This window comes from Arachis ipaensis, chromosome B5 (assembly GCF_059453495.1).
Source record: "Arachis ipaensis isolate K30076 ecotype BB chromosome B5, ASM5945349v1, whole genome shotgun sequence".
Classification (NCBI taxonomy): Eukaryota; Viridiplantae; Streptophyta; class Magnoliopsida; order Fabales; family Fabaceae; genus Arachis; species Arachis ipaensis.
In genome coordinates, this window is record NC_142440.1 from 45,541,302 (window position 1) to 45,559,460 (window position 18,159).

The following is an 18,159-nucleotide window of genomic DNA, read 5'->3' on the forward strand; positions in this document are numbered from 1 at the left end:
TCTACAACTACAAGAGGATGAAGATGATAATTGAAAATGTTGTAAGTTATATTTTGGATTATGTTTTATGTTTGATTGATTATAAACTTGAAGATGTTTAATTATATGTTTTGAACAAAGTTTGTTTTGTTTTGGATAATATTTATTATATTATTTTATTTTAAAAAACTTAGTTTATGATTATGTTTATTACATATTTATAATTATAAAGATTTTAATGTTTGTAAATTAAAAATTATAATTTTTTTATATCTTTAAAAATTAAAAATTTATTCAAATGGTTTTGAAATTATATATATTGTTTAATATTTAATGATTTACAAAAAAAAAAAAAAAAGAGATTTGGCGGGCTTGACCCGCCAACTTGCCAACCCACCGTTAGGTGGACCAGGGGAAGAATTCAGGACCGCCTCATTAGGTGGGGTGAAGCGGGTGGGCCAGATGGCAAGCTTTTGGCAGGGCTGGCTTCCCTGTTTGCCACCCTAGTATTAACTAAGATTTTAAAAACTGAATTGGTCATCAAATCGTTTTAGTTATTGGTTTATTAGTTCAACTAATTTAACCGGAATAACTATTTTATAATAAAATAATAAATAAAATATAAATAAATATATTAAAACATAACCTTTGTTGTATTGGGTTATTTGATACTGAAATATGTATTTAAGTTCAAAACCTCTTCAATAAAAAAAAATAAAAATAATTTTCAAAACCTAGGGAAAAAATCAATTTGACCTATATATTTTTATTCTTCTAATAAGGGAATATGTCTTTAAATTGTTTTCAATTAGCCTAATAATTACTTATTTTATATAACTTTTAAGATAAATTCTACCTAGCTCTCTCTCAAATAAAAGGTAACTTCTGTAATAAATCTAATAGTTATTGAATGAAATTAATTATGTCATCAAAATGATTAATATTAACTCTTAATTTAACTTGAATTTTGACAACCAAATTAATTAAATATAGTAAAACCATTTAAACTTCATACCTACAAAATCACACAATTCTTGTATCAACTCTATGGGTGTTCATGGATCGGATCTAATATGCAGTATTTAATTATCTGAATCCGATTCAAAAATTGCGGATATCGATCCAATCCTCACATTAATAGAATCGGATTGCAGATATCATGTAGATATTCGCATATCCGTAAATCCGCAAAAATAAATAAAAAAATAAATAAATAAGTAAATATTTTTTTATATTTTATTTCAACTAATACTTATCATATATGTTATATTATTTTATTTTTATTATTTAAAAAAAATATGTTTAATAATATTTTAAAAGTAAATATATTTAAAAAAATGAAAAAAAATTATTGATATTTTTTAATAAAAATATATTTTTTAAAAATATTTTTATATTTTACGGATATAAAATGCTACTATGCTTTAGTACTAATATATGTACACATGAGCATTAACGAGCAAAACTATATGCATACATAATATTACATATGCTATAGAAAATTAATTTAAGAAAAAAAGACACTTCACTTAACATGTTCCATGAATGGAAAGTATTAATAAACTAACAACAAAGTCTAGAGCACAATGCAAAAACATTCATTATAACAAAGTATTACAAAACCAACAACATTCATTATAATATTTTTCAAGTTTAGCTCATAATGCAGAATATTAGTATTTAAGTGTAACAAAATCTAAAAATTTCTAGGGTCTAACTTTGTCTACATATACTTAGGGAAATGATACGCTCATACAACAATAAATATTACACAAAATGATAATAAATCTATCTATTAGACATAGAATTTGTGTGGATTCATCTCCGATGTGGAGAGCTCTCCATGTTCCAGGCCGGCTCCAATCTCAGGTGGACGCTCTCCTCCAGCGTGGCATCTCCTCTTCAAGGGTGCATGTGCTCTTCTGTTATTCCGCCGTCAGCTGTCCCTTTTACCGATTCGCTCACGCAACCTCCCTTCTTCACGGATTTGGTTGAACAGGTAATTATTACTGTAACAACCCTAGTTTTTGAAAATCAAATAATTAGTTATTTGTGATTTATTATATTTGTTGTTAATTTTATTTTAAGAAAATTATTTTACTAAAGGTAATTAAATAGTTTCATGATAATTGGATTTTAAATTAATTAGAATTTTTATATAATCTTTATTGCATATTTGGTATAATTGAAATTATAATTTTGGTAATTGAAAAATAAGAAAGAATTGTATACTTTAATTTAAATAATTCTATTATGAATAAATTATATTCTATTTTATTAATTTGTACTCTTAGAGATTAATTTATTAGAAATGATTAGTTTGACTTTTATAAATACTTTAAGTTTAAGTTAATTAATATTTATATACAATTTTTATTATAATTGGTAATTTTATAATTTGAAATTAAAGTTTCGGTGATAGAAAAACAATAAAAAGTTATATCATTTAATTTGAATAATTAATATTGAGTCTAAACTATATTTTATGAAAATGTGATTAAAATGCTTATTTTATAATTTAAATTAGAAATAATTATTTCAACTTAGCAATATGATGATAAATAATGTTCTTAAATATTTTTAAGAGAGTATATTTGGTTTTAAAATTACTCTACCCTCTAATTTTATCAAAATATCTATTCATATCTATCCATATTCCTTTATAAAATCTCTAATTTCTAACCCTAATTCCCAAATTGAATCAGAAACCCTAATTCCCAAATTAATTGAGAAACCTAACCCTAGCCTCCCTCACCACAGCCGCACCCCACCCCTTTTCACCCCTTTAGTGCAACAATTTCAGAAACGAGAAATCAGAGAGGGAGAGTGAGGAAACAGAGGAGAGAATAGAGGAAGCAGGGGCTGTTCGCCGTCACTGCCGCCTCCCTGGAGCTCGCCGCCAAGCTGCTTCATGGCGTCGTCCCGTCCATGGAGCCATAAGCTCGCGTCACCGCCGATCCGTCCACAAGTCGTCGTCGAGGGGACAGAATCGCGAAGAGAGAGAGACGCACGAACAAGAGAGGCCCGCAACCAGCCTTGTCGCTTCCATCCTTGCGCCGCCGCCGTCGCCCTCATCGCCACTCCGTGGAGCCCGCTTCGTCACCGTCGTCGAGGTCTTCATCGTTGCCGTCACTAGAGGTCTATGAACAGAGAGAAGACGCACGAGGAATGAGAAGCCTTCCCCGTCACCGTTCCACCTCAACCTGGCATCGCCATCATCGTCGCCAGGGAAGTCGCCGTCATTGTCGTGGCCTGGTGCCGTCGATGGAAGCCACCGCCATCGCCTGAGAAGAACCCGAAGAGAGAGAGGGAGCTTGTAGAGAGGAACGCGAAGCAGGAGCCTCCGTGTCGCGCCGCCAATCTGTCACCGTGTTACTGCGTCGCCGTTAATGAAACTTCTGCCACCGTCATGAACTACGAATAGAGGAGAGGAAAAGAGATGAGTTCGCAAGGGAGAAGAGGAAGCAACGCTATCCTTCCATCGCCGCTGCTGTCAAGGTTTGTGGAAGAGAGTGTCACCGTCGCCGTGGGTGGAGTCCACTGTCTGAGCTGCCACCATAGGAAGCCGCTGCCACTATGTGTACAGAGAAGAGGAGCGCCGCGAGAATCAAGGGAAGAAGATGTTGTTCTGCCTCTGCTTCTGGTTTCTGGAATCTAACAGAGCGCCACTGCCGTCGATCGGAGATGCTAAAATTGCCGTTGCTGCTGATGGATTCGAAATACTTGGTTGTGGCGTTTAGGCTCTGCAATTTCGACATCGAGGTAGGAGATTTATTTTAAAAGTTAAATATTTTTTAATTTAGAATGCCTACAAAGTTATTTGGATAATTGCAAATAGTTAATAATGATTAAGAGTTGATTAATTGATGTGAATTGTTTGAAATATGTTTGAGAATAGTTAGTTGAAGTGATTACTCTAAATTATGATTAGAATTGAATGTGGTTGTGATTACTTTGAATTATAATTGAAATTAGATGCGGTTGTGAAATGTGACTGAATTATTGATTCTGCGATGAATTGGTTGAGATTCCAATTTTGAATGAATTATTGTCTTGTTTGATGTTGAATTGGATATTTGATGTATGGGAACGGCTGTGAAATTTACTTGCGACTAGTTGAGATTGGTTTTGGTGGTTCTTGAAAGACTAGAACTTAAAGGATTAAATTGTTTTTGAGAACCTAATTTTCTGAAATAATATAGTAACTTTAAGAGTATATAAATAATTCTGTAATGGCTGGACTAATTTTCTGTGTCATGATTTATTGATTTTGGTTGTGGCTGTGAACTGTGACTACTTTGGTGGTTGTTATGATAATGATCAGTGGTTTGATTATGTTACTTAATTCTGATTAGTTGGGCTAGCTATGAATACGTGATGTTTATGCCTTGGTTATAGTAATGTATGAATTGAGGATTGCTTGGTGAACGTTTGCTGGAAATTCTGATTTTTCTTGTTGGCAGTACATTGGATGTTGAATTGATTTTTGATAAGCTAGGTTTGAACTTGTGAATTGTAAAGAGATCAGAAATCGATTGTTAAATTAATTCCTTAAAATCTAAATTGTAAATGCAGTTATTTTAAAAGTATAAAGATAATTTGTAATAATTGGAAACTATATGAAGCTAAATTCTTGGGTGAACATAATAGTTGATTATAGGAGAACCAAGATTTTGTGAATAATACATATTTTTGTGTGTTTTGGCGTCAATGTTGCTAAAATTTTGGTTAAGTTGGGTGATAATGTGTTTGGATATTTGGGAATGAGGAACTGTTAGTCATTTGGTTAACATAATTTATGAATTTAGTTATGAATTGATGATATGAAAATTGGATCGTTGGGTTATGTGAGAGTTGCGAATTGTGGATTTTATGATTGATTGAGAATCTTCTATTTGATAATTGTTGAGAAAGGATTGTTGGATTGTTAAGAAAGAGGGAACCTGTAAGGGTGGCTAAGTCCGAGTTTTAGGGGAGGTACTGCCAAAATTTTATAAAATCTGAGGCTTTGTTTGAAATGTTATTTTAAAAGATTTGGATTTGGCAAATTATACTATTTGATTTTAATTTACTAAGAAAAGAAATGAATTATGTTTTTAGTTTTATTTGATTATTTCTAATGAGAGGTTATGTTTTGAAAAGTGTTTAATGAATTAAAAATAAATAATTTTCTTGAGTCTTTTGATAGAGAACTAAAATGAAAAATAGTTTTAAAGTTGGCTTCACTCAAGATTGCCAAAGTAGAGATTATGAACTGATAATTGGTTAAATTCGGGAAGTACCCACGAACTGAATGATCAATGATCTCGGGGAAACCTGTAAATTGTTATTTGTTTTATATGCGGAAAAAGCCCACGAACTGATAATCATTGATTACGGGAATAACCCACTAACTGTTATATGTTGATCTCGGATATAATCCACGAACTGAGGATCGTTGTTTGCTGTGTATTGATCTCGGGTATAACCCACGAACTGAGGATCGCTGTGTTGTTGTGTATTGATCTCGGGAAAACCCACGAATTGAGGATCTCTGTTTTGTTTGTGTGTTGATCTCGGGGACGCCCATGAACTGAGGATCACTGTTTCCCCTTGTGCGTATATAATGGGATCGAGCTTTGCGCCGACTGTCGGTAGTCACGAAGAAGTGGTATTCTTACCACCAACATGTATGCACTAAGGACACGAAGGGAAACCATATCTGGGACTTGTTCCGAGGTAATGACGGGCTGCAGGGTGTAAACCGACACATGAGCTCATGGCCTGCTTAGGACAGACATGCATCATATTGGTTGTGCATTTATATTTGGTTGTGTTTGCTTGTATTACTTCTCTGTGATTGTGTTGTTTGTTTTATTGTGATTTGTTTGTGTGTTGAATTGAGTTTCTTACTTGTGCTAGTAGTTTGTGAATGGATAGAGATGATTAATAACTGTTGTTGTGACTGAGAATCAATTATGTGGCTGTAAGATATTTAATATGACAAGTTTTGCGATTGAGATCTGTTTTGGCTTTAGAAATTTAAAGAAAGTAATTATTTATCTAAAGTAAGATTAAAAAGTATTTCAAAAGGTTTGACAAAGATGGTTTATTAAGCAAAGTTAATTATTTTCATGTTAATAATTACTTTTATGGCATTCTCATTCCCTACTGAGAACGTGTGGTTTGTTCTCACCCCAAAATCTTCCACCCTTTCAGTGACACATGTTCGAAGACTCAGTATGAAGCTGCGGACAATTAGCAGGACTTTACTTGTATTTTATGTTGTTTTCATAGAGTTTTCTCGCCCTTGTTACTTTAGTTTTTATTTTACATAGAGGGATAGGAGTTGTACCTGAGTTTTATTTAAATTTTTTTGTATAATATTTATTATTATTATTAATTATGTGATTATTATTACTTGGTGATGTTTGCTATATGATTTTAATTAATAAAAACAAAATTTTTCTGGAATTTTCTATAAAACTAAATTGCGATATCGAACTAAAGGCTCAATAGTAAATAGTTAATAAAGGAAAATAGGTTAGTAACGCCTTACTTTCAGTACGATCATGACGTTCTGGAAGTTGGGTCGTTACAATTACTTCGAACCCTAGGACCTTTGCCCTCTTCTTCTAGTTTCCTTTCCTCTGCCCTCGTAGAAGCTCTGTTTCTTGGGACTTTGCTTCCCTGCCGTTCATCCAAGTTAGGGATTTCCCGTTATAGTCTCAAATTCAAGATCTCCAATCAATCAATCAAGTGCACTCTTCTGGTGCCTTTAATTCCAAACCTATTTTTCTCTTCATCGTTTTTCTTTTCCTTCATTGTGTACATCCTTGTGATCAATTTTGGTATCTCTTAGACGGTTAACCCAGATTTTATTGTCTAGGATTTGTGAATTTCCTAATTTGTAAATTGTTTATCTAACTTGGTGTGTTTATGGGTTCATGTTCTTGGTTACGTTCTTTGGAAATTGCTGTTAATTTGAGTATGGTCTATGAATCTGGTTCATCTTCTTCATTTTATTGTTTAGAATTTGATGTTAATCTGATTATCATTTCTCCTTTTGCTAGCTGTTGAATTGTTTGTTTCATGTGCTTTGTGTATTTCATCAATTTTTTGGATTTTATAATGATTATAAAGATTGTCTTCTTACTTATGTTTTCTTATATTTATGAATCATGGATTTGATTTTGTGAATCATTGTGTAGGTATGGGGTTTTCACCTAATCTACTTCCTCTGTGGTGATGTGATTGATAGAGATTCTCCAGCAAAGTGAGTTGTTAATCCAATTATCATTTCTCCTTTTTCTAGCTGTTGATTTATTTGTTGCATGTGCTTTGTGTATTTCATCAATTTTTTGGATTTTATAATGATTATAAAGATTGTCTTCTTACTTATATTTTCTTATATTTATGGATCATGGGTTTGGTTTTGTGAATCATTGTCTAGGTATGGAGTTTCTACCTAATCTACTTTCTCTGTGGTGATGTGATTGACAGAGTTTCTCCAGCAAAGTGAGTTTATAGACCCAGCTTCTCCTATTCAAGTTTTACGTGTATTCCCAATTTCATTCTCTCCTATTCAAGTTTTGCATTCCCATTTCCATTCTCATTCAATAATCCTTTTCAATTGTTTGGGCTGAATCTAGGAATTTATAATGTTTTCTGCATTCAAAATCATGTTCTGCTATATATGCTTGATGTCAAATTTTATGAAGCACCCAAATAATTATATCCAAAGTAGACCCATTCAATCCAATATTAAAAACTGATGAATCTATTTTTTTATTTTGTGTATATTCAACAAATTCATTAAGTTTACATAAAGTGGATTGCTAGTTGCATGTGGGTTGTGTGAATCATTATCAAAGAATGGGTTTTGTACCTAATCTATTCTATGAGTGGTGATGTGATTGACAGAAATTGATGTATAGCTTCTTGATCATTTATTTATATTTTGATTTAACCTCAATTGCATTTCATTTTTTTATTGTTTATGTAAAAATTATTTTATATTTCAGCTATTGCATAGACATGCAACTCTTTGCCCTGAATTTAAGAGGTTCATTGAGAAAAGAATGGGCTTTGTCACACTAAGATGGCATCACATTACTTTTTGTCTAACTAGGGAATTGCCTCCTTCAAAGAGAAATATGTGGAGTAGGTTATCTTCCCTTGAAAATATCTTCTGCACACATAATAATATTCTGCCATATATTCTTCACTAAAAATGTGGAAATCCCTATTAAGGTATGGGGTTTCTATCTAATCTATTTAGTGAGTGGTGATGTGATTGATAGGAATTGATTGATAGCTTCTTGGTCATTTATTTATATTTTGATGAAATCTTTGGTTATTTAACTCAATTGCATTTTCATCTTTTTATTGTTTATGTAAAAATTATTTTATATTTCAGCTGTTGAAAAGACATGCAGGTCTTTGCCCCTGAATTTAAGAGGTTCAATGAGAAAGGAATGGGTTTTGTGAGAATAAGATGGCATTACTGTACTGTTTGTCTAACTAGGGAATTCCCTCCTTCAAAGATCAATACGTGGAGTAGGTTATCTTCCTTTGAAAATGTCTTCTGCAGAGATAATGATGTTCTACCATGTATTCTTCATTGAAAATGTGGGAATCCCTATCAAGGTATGGGGTTTCTATCTAATCTATTTGGTGAGTGGTGATGTCATTGATAGGAATTGATTGATAGTTTCTTGGTCATTTATTTGCATTTTGATGAAACCTTTGGTTAGTCAACTCAATTGCATTTCAATTTTTTATTGATTATGCAAAAACTGCTGTATATTTCACCTCTTGCATAGAACTAGAGCTGTTTGTCATGAATTTGTGTGCTTCATTGAGAAAGGAATGGGCTTGTGCCACTCCTATTCAAGTTTTGCATTCCCAATTCCATTCTCTCCTATTCAAGTTTTGCATTCCCGTTTTCATTCTCATTCAATAATCCCTTTGAATTGTTTGGGGTGAATCTAGGAATTTATAATGTTTTCTGCATTTAAAATCATGTTCTACAATATATGCTTGATGTCAAATTTTATGAAGCACTCAAATAATTATATCCAAAGTAGACCCATTCATTCCAATATTAAAAACTGATGAATCTATTTTTTTCTGTGTATATTCAACAAATCCATTAAGTTTACATAAAGTGAATTGCTGGTTGCATGTGGGTTGTGTGAATCATTATCAAGGAATGGGTTTTGTACCTAATCTATTCTATGAGTGGTGATGTGATTGATAGAAATTGATGTATAACTTCTTGGTCATTTATTTATATTTTGATTTCAACTCAATTGTATTTCATTTTTTTATTGTTGATATAAAAATTATTTTATATTTTAGCTATTGCATAGACATGCAGCTCTTTGCCCTGAATTTAAGAGGTTCATTACGAAAAGAATGGGCTTTGTCACACTAAGATGGCATCACAGTACTGTTTGTCTAACTAGGAAATTCCCTCCTTCAAAGAGAAATACGTGGAGTAGGTTATCTTCCTTTGAAAATATCTTCTGCACACATAATGATGTCCTGCCATATATTCTTCACTGAAAATGTGGGAATCCCTATGAAGGTATGGGGTTTCTATGTAATTTATTTGGTGAGTGGTGATGTGATTGATAGGAGTTGATTGATAGCTTCTTGGTCATTTATTTGTATTTTGATGAAACCTTAGGTTAGTCAACTCAATTGCATTTTAATATTTTATTGGTTATGCAAAAACTGGTGTATATTTCACCTCTTGCATAGAACTGGAGCCGTTTATCATGAATTTGTGTGCTTCATTGAGAAAGGAATAGGCTTGTGCCTCTAAAATGGGTTCACGGTACTGTTTGTCTAACTAGCAAACTTCTTTATCCAAAGAGAAATCTATCCAGCAGGTCTACCTTCCCTTGAAAATGTCTTCTGCACACATAATCATGTTGTGCCATACATTCTTCATTGGAAATTTGGGAATCATTATGAAGGTATGGGGTTTCTATCTAATCCATTTCACGATTGTTGATGTGATTGACAGAATTTTATTGATGTGTGTCTATAATTTTGTTCACATTCATTTGCTGTTTCGAACCTATGCCTACCTAATACATTTACCAACTCTCATTACCATGAGTAGAATCATTATTTGAGGTGGTTGATGATTGCCTTCCCTATGGTCTAATGATATGTAGGTGCACTATATTAGGTATTGTGTGATATCTTCTTTCTTTGGTCCCTATTCCTTGAATTCTTCAAACTTTCACTTGTTTTTTTCCTTTTTTTTTTTCAGGTTTTGCTCTTGTTATTAGTTTTCCCTATGCCATTGAATGGAGATGCATGTGGACTGAGATTTTCCTTTCCCTCCATTTCCATGTTTAATTTGAATTAAAAAAGGTGAGTCATGTGCCCTGAAATTTTTCTATAAAAGGATGGTTGGTGAACCACATTCAATGTACAAACATTCTACTGTCTTCTATTTTCTCCTAAGCTCTGTTTATTTCATATTTTCTATGTTTATATCTTCATCTATTTCATTAACTCTGTTTTTGTCCTTTTTTTTCTTTTTTTTTTCAGCAATGCCTCCTCCAATTGATATGATTTCTAAGATGCATCCTCCTAGAGAGGCTTGGAGGCTAAAAGTTAGGGTTCTAAGGCTTTGGGTTGTACCCTCTTTTGGTAACCATGAAGTTCCTAACTCAATGGATATGATTTTTCTTGATGAGCATGTTAGCCCCTATTAGCTATTGTTTTAAATATGGTGTTAGTTGTTGTTTTTCAGTTTTCAACTTAAAATTATGTTTTTAACTAATCTGATTTTTTTTTGTTGCATTTCCAGTGTGAAAAAATTCAAGCTACAGTTAAGAAACAGGTTCTTAATAGGTTTAGGGATCATATAGTTGAAGGTCAAGTTTATAGAATGGCATACTTTACTGTTGTGTCAAATCATGGTAGTTATAGAGCAACTTCTCATGAATTTAAATTGGTTTTCCTTCACCGAACCACTATTGTACCTGTTGATGAAGATGTTATTCCAAAGACTTGTTTCAACATGTTTCCTTTTTCTGACCTGCTGAACATGACCCAAGATTATGATTTTTTTGTTGGTATGTATATCATCATCGTGCTATTCTTTTATTCAAGTTTTTTCAACAAATTATTTGAATATTTAATAGGTTGTGTTTATTTGGAATAGATGTCATTGGTCTTTTAACTTCAGTGGGTGAAGAGAAAGAATATGCAAAAGAGGAGAAAATTATGAAAATGATTGTGCTCGAATTAACTTCAAAAGAGTATGTTGATTCAGTCATTTATGGTGGTTTCTCTTTATCTTTTAATCATCTTTTTTCCTTAATTTTTGTTTCATTCTTTCTCATGTTTTGAGTTTCTGTCTTACAGTGCGTTGTGCATTGTTTGGGAACTATGTTAATCAAGTAAATCATTTCCTAGCCTCTGGCTATGTGGAGCAGCCTGTTGTTGTCATTCAACTTCCAAAAGTCAAGTTCTTTAGGGTACATTGTTTAATTTCTCTACATTTTCTTATTGCTACTCTATGTGTTGTCTCCCATGAACTTTGCTAGACTCTTTTGGTATTGCTGTGTAGGTCAAGTAGGTCTCCAAAATGTGATGTATGCCACTCAAATGTTATTCAATCCTGATATTCCTGAAGTTGTTGAATTCAGGCAGAGGTTAGCATGATTTATTTTGGTGTTTTTCTTTCTGTTCCTTAGTTATAATCAATTTGGAGTAACAAGTACATGTACTTGCATCATTTTTTTTTTGTTAATATGATTGAATAAGGTGTCAATGGTACCCAGCCATTGTTCATCGCAAATGAGGAAAAAGTTGTCTCCTTGGAAGATGATTTCATGCGTTTAACTAGAAGATGCACTATTGAAGACTCCAAGATAACAATGAGGTTGACATTTTTTTTAGTTAGTTGTGTTTATTTTATACACCAATGAACAGAAAAAAAGGAATAATTTTCAGATCTGTTCTTTCATGTATATTGTTAACAAGTTTTAAAATGTCCATTGCCTAGGAGGGTTCTTTTATCATTTTTGGTACAATCAGAGGTATTGTTGAGGATGGAAGTTGGTGGTATTCTACTTGTGTGTGTGGAAAGGGTATCTATCCTCAAAATAGTGCATACTACTGTGATTTCAGTGTGAAGCATATAACTAATGTCACTTCAAGGTCAGAAATTTTGTTCAAAATGTTTTTTCATTTTTTGTTGTGGATTGTTTATAAGAATAATGTTTCATGTTTTTATTTATCTCGAATTATTGTGTTCTTTTTTTTTTCTTCATTCTGCAGATTTAAAATTAAAATAACACTTGAAGATCATAGTGGAGAGGGTATTTTCGTTCTCTTTGATTGTGAAGCATCTTATTTGTTTAAGAAATCATGCACTGACTTGTTTACTGAGGTTCAAAAAGATCCAAGCGTATGTGCTTAGTTTTCTTTTGTGTGTTGTTCACTTTATGTGGTTCATTTTTTTTATACCCATATTCTTTATTTTGGTTCATATGTGTTATTCAAAGTGTGTATCTCTTATCTATAACCTTGAAAATAGCTTATATGTGGGATGCTTATCCTCCCATATTCCAAGGGCTCATTGGAAAAAAGTTGCTGCTGAAGATTTATACCAAAGGTGTCAGACTTGATAAATTTTATGGCACTTTCCGAGTTAGGAGAGTATGTGATGATCCCATCATTATAGCTATGTTTGAACTTCCCGATTATGATGCTGATGATGAGTTTACTCCAAAAAAGGTTATATATACATATAAGTATTTTTATATTGTGTAAATTCTTGTTTTTTTTTTTTGTGTATTATGCTGTGGTCAACTTTTCTTATGTTCTTATCTATTTTTTAACTCTTATACTATATCAATAGGAGCCTGAATTGAACAAATCTGTTCCCTATGGAAATGGGGATATTGGTATTAAGAATGAGTCATCAAGGACTTTTACCAAAAGTGAAAAAGTTACTGCTGAGTCTTTTGGGATTTTATGTAAATCCCCAGTTCTTATAGATTTTCTGGCTGAAAAATAGCCTGATGTTTTTGGAGGGACTGAAGTTGCTACCTTAATTAATCATGAAAGTGGAAAAACTGAAAAAACACCGGAGAATGATACCCTTAGCGATGATCTTTCTGTTGAACTGGATATATTGCTTAGCTCACCAGTGAAAGAAACTCAGGTGCTATCATATAATATTTTTTCCCCTTCGTATGTGTGCTATTTCTAAATGTATTTTGCATTGTTGAGTGATTTTCATACCATTTGTTAATTTGTATGTCATAGGAGGTGTTCTCCCAAGTTCTTGATGCATCTTCCAAATATGGAGAGAGGGTTAATCATGAAGATCGTGTTGTCACTTCCAAGGGCAAGAGGAATTTGAATCCCCAATTTGACGAGGTGGCTAATGATGCAGATGGGCGTGGGTCCAAGATTGCCAAGGTTGATGGAGCTTGATTTAAGTTGTGGAATTGAGCTGCTGTGTGTAGGTGTAGGTATTTTATATAGTATATCTATAAGTGTTTAGAAAGGCTTATGATTCCAAGTGGATCTAAATGTAATCAAGCTGGCTGGATACTATTTTGATTTGACTTTTTTGGATTGTGTCTAACAAATAGGATTGTCAGATATAGGGGTTTTCCTTGTGTGTTGGCTCAGGTCAGGTGTCAACTATGTCTATTCTCAACCCCTTCTTTTGTAATAGTGACTTTGCTAGGGATTGGACACATTTTCAATGCTGTAACCTATATAGGTTACATACTAGGATATGTAGTTAGATGTTGGAATCCTCCTTATCATAGGAGAGATAGCCATATCTAATTGGGTATATCAATATCAATATATTAGTGAAATGCAGTCGTTCTTATTATTATTTGTTTGTTGTTGTACAACCCTATCTTTTCATGTCCATTAGTTATAGGTGTCCAATATAATACTTTATCTTTTCACTTTTGTGCCTTACAAAACGTGTGGATGGTTATATAAGTTGTTTGTTGCTGTGGTTCATAATTTTTTTCCCAGCCTCCTCCTATTTTTTGTACTTGTTACTTATAGGAACTTCAGAATGTGGATCTCTTTTTGGCAATGAATTAGGGATAGTTCTTGGGATTTATGTTTCAAGCTCTTATTTTGTTTAGCACGTGTAATAAAGATGTCTGAAAGTTCTGTTCGTGCCAGAGAATATAGGAGAAATTATTTGAAAAGAAAGCGAACACAGAGTCACCATTGAAATGCATGAGGTCAGTACTGAATTGACCTTTGTGATATTTTTAGTTTTTTTTCTCCAACTTCCAATAATTTTATACTTCTGGGAGTGATAAACCACTATTTTATGGTTTATCTTGTGCTAATTTGAGTGGTTTCTATCAACTTTCTGCTCACTTATTCATATAATTTGCTTTTACATTTTCCTTCCTAATTCTATGCTATGATTGAAAACATGCTTCTTTGGCCTTAAATTACTAATTTTAATCCTCTCTTATTATCATTCGATGCCTTGATATGTGTGTTAAGTGATTTCAGGGTTTATAGGGCAGGAATGGCTTAGAGGATGGAAAGGAAGCATGCAAAAGTGGAAGGAATACAAGAAGTTGAAGGAATTGCTAAGTTGTCCAGCCTGACCTCTTCATACTTAACTGACCATAACTTGAGCTACAGAGGTCCTAATGAGGCGATTTTAGTTGCGTTGGAAAGCTAACATCCGGAGTTTCAAAATGATATATAATTTGCTATAGTTTCTTTGAAGATAATCGGCGCGCACGCGTGCATTACGCGCACGCGTGCATCTGCAAAAATTCAGCGTATTAGAATTCGCCCCCAGCGATTTCTGGGCTATTTTTGACCCAGTTCTCACCCCAGAAAACACAGATTAGAGGCTTCAGAGTGGGGAAATTAGGGGACACTTCTCATTATTCACAATTTAGGTTTTAGATGTAGTTTCTAGAGAGAGAGAGAGGCTCTTTACTCTCTCTAGGTTTTAGGATTTCTCTTAGTTTTAGGTTTATTTCTTCTCAATTCCAGGTTCAATGTTCCTTTAATTTAGTTTCTCTTCTACTTTTATTTGTTCTAGTACTTTGGTTTATCTATTCCTCTTGTTGATTCTCTTCTTTTCCAATTTGGTTTATGAACCTTCCAATGTTAGATTTGATTTTATATTTAATGCAATTTGAGGTATTTCAGATTTATGATTGTTTTTATGTCATTGATGCTTGCAATCGTTGGTTTTTGATTTTACATTCCCTATTAGTTTCCTATATTTTTACGTTATGCCTTCTAAGTATTTGATAAAATACTTGGGAGGGTTTTAATTAGCTTTTTATGAGTCGTGGCTATGGTAGAGCAATTGGAGACTCTTGAGTTATCAAACTCCTTTGTTGATTGATAATTGAAAGTTGCTGGTTGATTTGGATCCCTCTAAAGCTAGTCTTTCCATAGGAGTTGACTAGGACTTGAGGAATCAAATTGATTAGTCCACTTGACTTTCCTTTATTTATTAAGGGTTAACTAAGTGGGAGCAATGAACAATTCTCATCATAATTGATAAGGATAACTAGGATACGACGTCTGATTCTCATACCTTGCCAAGAGTTTTTCTTAATTATCAATTTACTTTCTTGTAATTTACTTTTCTTGTTCCTTATTCAAAAACCCAAAAAGATAATTTTTCCATAACCAATAATAAATACACCTCCCTGCAATTTCTTGAGAGACAAGCCGAGGTTTAAATACTTCGGTTATTATTTTTATTGAGTTTGCTTTAGTGACAAACAAGTTTTTGTATGAAAGGATTATTGTTGGTTTAGAAACTATACTTACAACGTGATTACTTTTGTGAATTCTTTACTAGCAAAAGTCCGTTCGTCAAAATGGCGCCATTGCCGGGGAATTGCAAACGCGTGCCTTATTATTGGTTATTGTAAATATTTGCTTTTTTTGTTTCTTTATTAGTATTTCTAGTTTTAGGAGTTTATTTTCATTAATTTTTATTAGTTTTTGTTTTTACTTGCTATTATGAATTTTCACCCCTTTCGCTATGAGAGTAGTTCAAATTATGTTGCAGGGAATGGATGCTATAATGAGAACATGCATCAAGGTTGGAACAATCAAAGATGGGAGGAGCCACAAGGATTTGATCAACCCTTTTGGCAACAACCTCCTCCAATGTGCCATGGGCAACGACCGTTTTACGATGCATCCCCAGACAATGGTTATGGTGGACCCTTTCATGACAACCAACCTTCACCAAATTACCATGGTCAAGAGCCATTCCGAGGTGTGTACCAAGATGATGGATATGGTGGATCCCCTTGTAGTTACCAACAAGCCCCACCATATGCCTATGAATCCCTCCTCAACATAGCTTTGAACCACCATACTCACAAGCCCCCTACTACCAAACACCACCATATGACCCTAACCCTTATCCACCATATCAACCACCCTATGAGCCATATGAACCATACATAGAACCACCCTAATTCCAACCCAATTACTCCCAAGAACCACCACCTCCATATACATCCTGTCCATATCCATCAATCCAAGAGCCATATGATCCTAATTATGCTATCCAAGCGAAACAAGAATCAAAGGATCGTCTCAAGGAGACGGTGGATCGGTTTCATGTAACCCTTCATCAATTGGACCAAATTGTGACCCGAATAGCACCCGAAGCTCACGTGGCTAAAGAATCTCAACTTGAGGACCAAGGATTAAAGTGTGTTGTGCAACAAGTGGAAAAGATGGAGAGTGTTGAACCACCACATCTTGAATATGATGAACTACCCTCTTATCATGAACCTTTCCTCCCAAATAATGAACCCTCATATCTACCCCAATCTCTAATGAATGACACTTTAAGTGTTCTTCTTCAAGGACAAAGAGAGATGCAAAGGACGACACAAGAGTTCGTAGCTACCTTGACTGAGGTGGTAGGTAATTTAGCCTCTCTGCGCTTCGATACTCAAAGCACTCCCATGGCTACATGTGGAGAATCATTAGAAGAGCGTAGCATGAAGGAGACACTAGAAACTCTGGTGGACAATGAGGAACGTGATTTTGTATTGGAACAAGTGGAGGAAGCCGTAATAGTTGAAGAGGAAGAAGTGGTTGAAGACTTAGGAGATGCGGAACCTCCATGGGAACCTCCAGTCATAGAACCTCCCTCCAAGAAGCTTGAAATTGGTGCTGAGGAGGGTGTACAACCTCCAAGGCATATCATGGTTGAAGACTTTGAAAAGGTTGATCAAGACATGGATTCAAGCATTGATGAAGCCTTATCTACAATTGAATCCTCTCCCATTGGACTACACGTGGAGATTAAAGAAGAAGAAGCACAACTTCCCATGCCCTTGGTAAATAATAAAGAAGAGATTGAATTGGAAGAAAGCTACCAAGAGGAAGAGGTTGAAATTGAAGAAGCTTGCAAAGAGGTGGATGTTATCAAAGAAGAGCACAAGGGAGTAGATCTTGAAATCACCTTGCCAAAGTTGCTGGAGGCCTCTCCCCCTAAGTCACCATCATCCTTCACAACATTCAAGTGGGTAAAAATCATATCCCTTAGCTTTCTCATGCCACTTGAATATGGTTTGCTTGAGACGGATGGTCAACTTAGGAATATTTGTGGCTTTAAGAGTAAGAGGGAGATGTTTAGTGGTAGGCGTTGTCATGCAAGGTTCAATATGGTTGCATGCTCCAAATTGAAGTACAAGGATTGGTGTAGAGCTCGATTGAATGGGTCTAGAAAGTTGTTTGGATACCTCAGTGAGAATTCCGATTGCTCACCACCCAAATGGAAAAATGATGATCAACAAGAAGACGAGTGCAAAAGCAAGGTTTGGGACCCAGGAATTCATTCTAGCAATCAACACTCTTGGGGCCTTGTCACTTGCTTTAACTTGTTTGAAGGCTTTATGCAACTAGTGTGGGATCCCGGAGGCTATTGGAATTACAAACACTGGTGGGGATTCCTAGATGAGTTCAAGCACAAGCCACCATGACAAGGAGCTCACCAATTGTCCAACTTAAGGACTTTAACTAAAAGTGCTAGGTGGGAGACAACCCACCATGGTAAGATCGTTTTTTCAGTCTTAGTTTTATTTTGTTTTGTTTTATTCTTAGTTTTATTTTATTCTATTTTTCTTAGTGTTCATTCATAGCGTCTGCATCAGCATATGCATTTTG

The 18,159-nt window shown here is 34.1% G+C and overlaps 1 protein-coding gene across 25 annotated transcripts; it reads left to right on the forward strand.

Moving 5' to 3' along the window:
• The first annotated feature begins 2,688 nt into the window (after window positions 1-2,688).
• Window positions 2,689-13,849, forward strand: LOC107643574 (replication protein A 70 kDa DNA-binding subunit C-like). Of its 25 annotated transcripts, none has more exons than XM_088486619.1 (17): window positions 2,689-3,741; window positions 7,170-7,234; window positions 7,412-7,476; window positions 7,983-8,121; window positions 8,378-10,144; window positions 10,247-10,350; window positions 10,531-10,682; window positions 10,793-11,060; window positions 11,150-11,246; window positions 11,353-11,465; window positions 11,558-11,642; window positions 11,755-11,872; window positions 11,996-12,150; window positions 12,271-12,400; window positions 12,530-12,729; window positions 12,854-13,159; window positions 13,264-13,849. In XM_088486619.1, exons 7-10 carry the CDS (start codon window positions 10,533-10,535, stop codon window positions 11,381-11,383), a joined length of 546 nt encoding a protein of 181 aa, XP_088342745.1. In that variant the 5' UTR covers window positions 2,689-3,741; window positions 7,170-7,234; window positions 7,412-7,476; window positions 7,983-8,121; window positions 8,378-10,144; window positions 10,247-10,350; window positions 10,531-10,532; the 3' UTR covers window positions 11,384-11,465; window positions 11,558-11,642; window positions 11,755-11,872; window positions 11,996-12,150; window positions 12,271-12,400; window positions 12,530-12,729; window positions 12,854-13,159; window positions 13,264-13,849. The 25 variants fall into 25 exon arrangements, with proteins under 25 accessions (XP_088342745.1, XP_088342744.1, XP_088342747.1 ...); XM_088486618.1 differs by having other exon boundaries at window positions 8,378-9,944; window positions 10,094-10,162; window positions 12,271-12,729; XM_088486621.1 differs by having other exon boundaries at window positions 8,378-9,944; window positions 10,094-10,144; window positions 12,271-12,729.
• The last annotated feature ends 4,310 nt before the right edge of the window (window positions 13,850-18,159 follow it).

Coding starts and splice junctions, on each gene's coding strand:
- LOC107643574 (XM_088486608.1), top strand. CDS start 10,533: ATGCCTCCTCCAATTGATATGATTTCTAAGATGCATCCTCCTAGAGAG. Junction 10,683..10,792: donor TGATTTTTCTTGATGAGCAT/GTTAGCCCCTAT, acceptor TTGCATTTCCAG/TGTGAAAAAATTCAAGCTAC. Junction 11,247..11,352: donor CTCGAATTAACTTCAAAAGA/GTATGTTGATTC, acceptor TCTGTCTTACAG/TGCGTTGTGCATTGTTTGGG.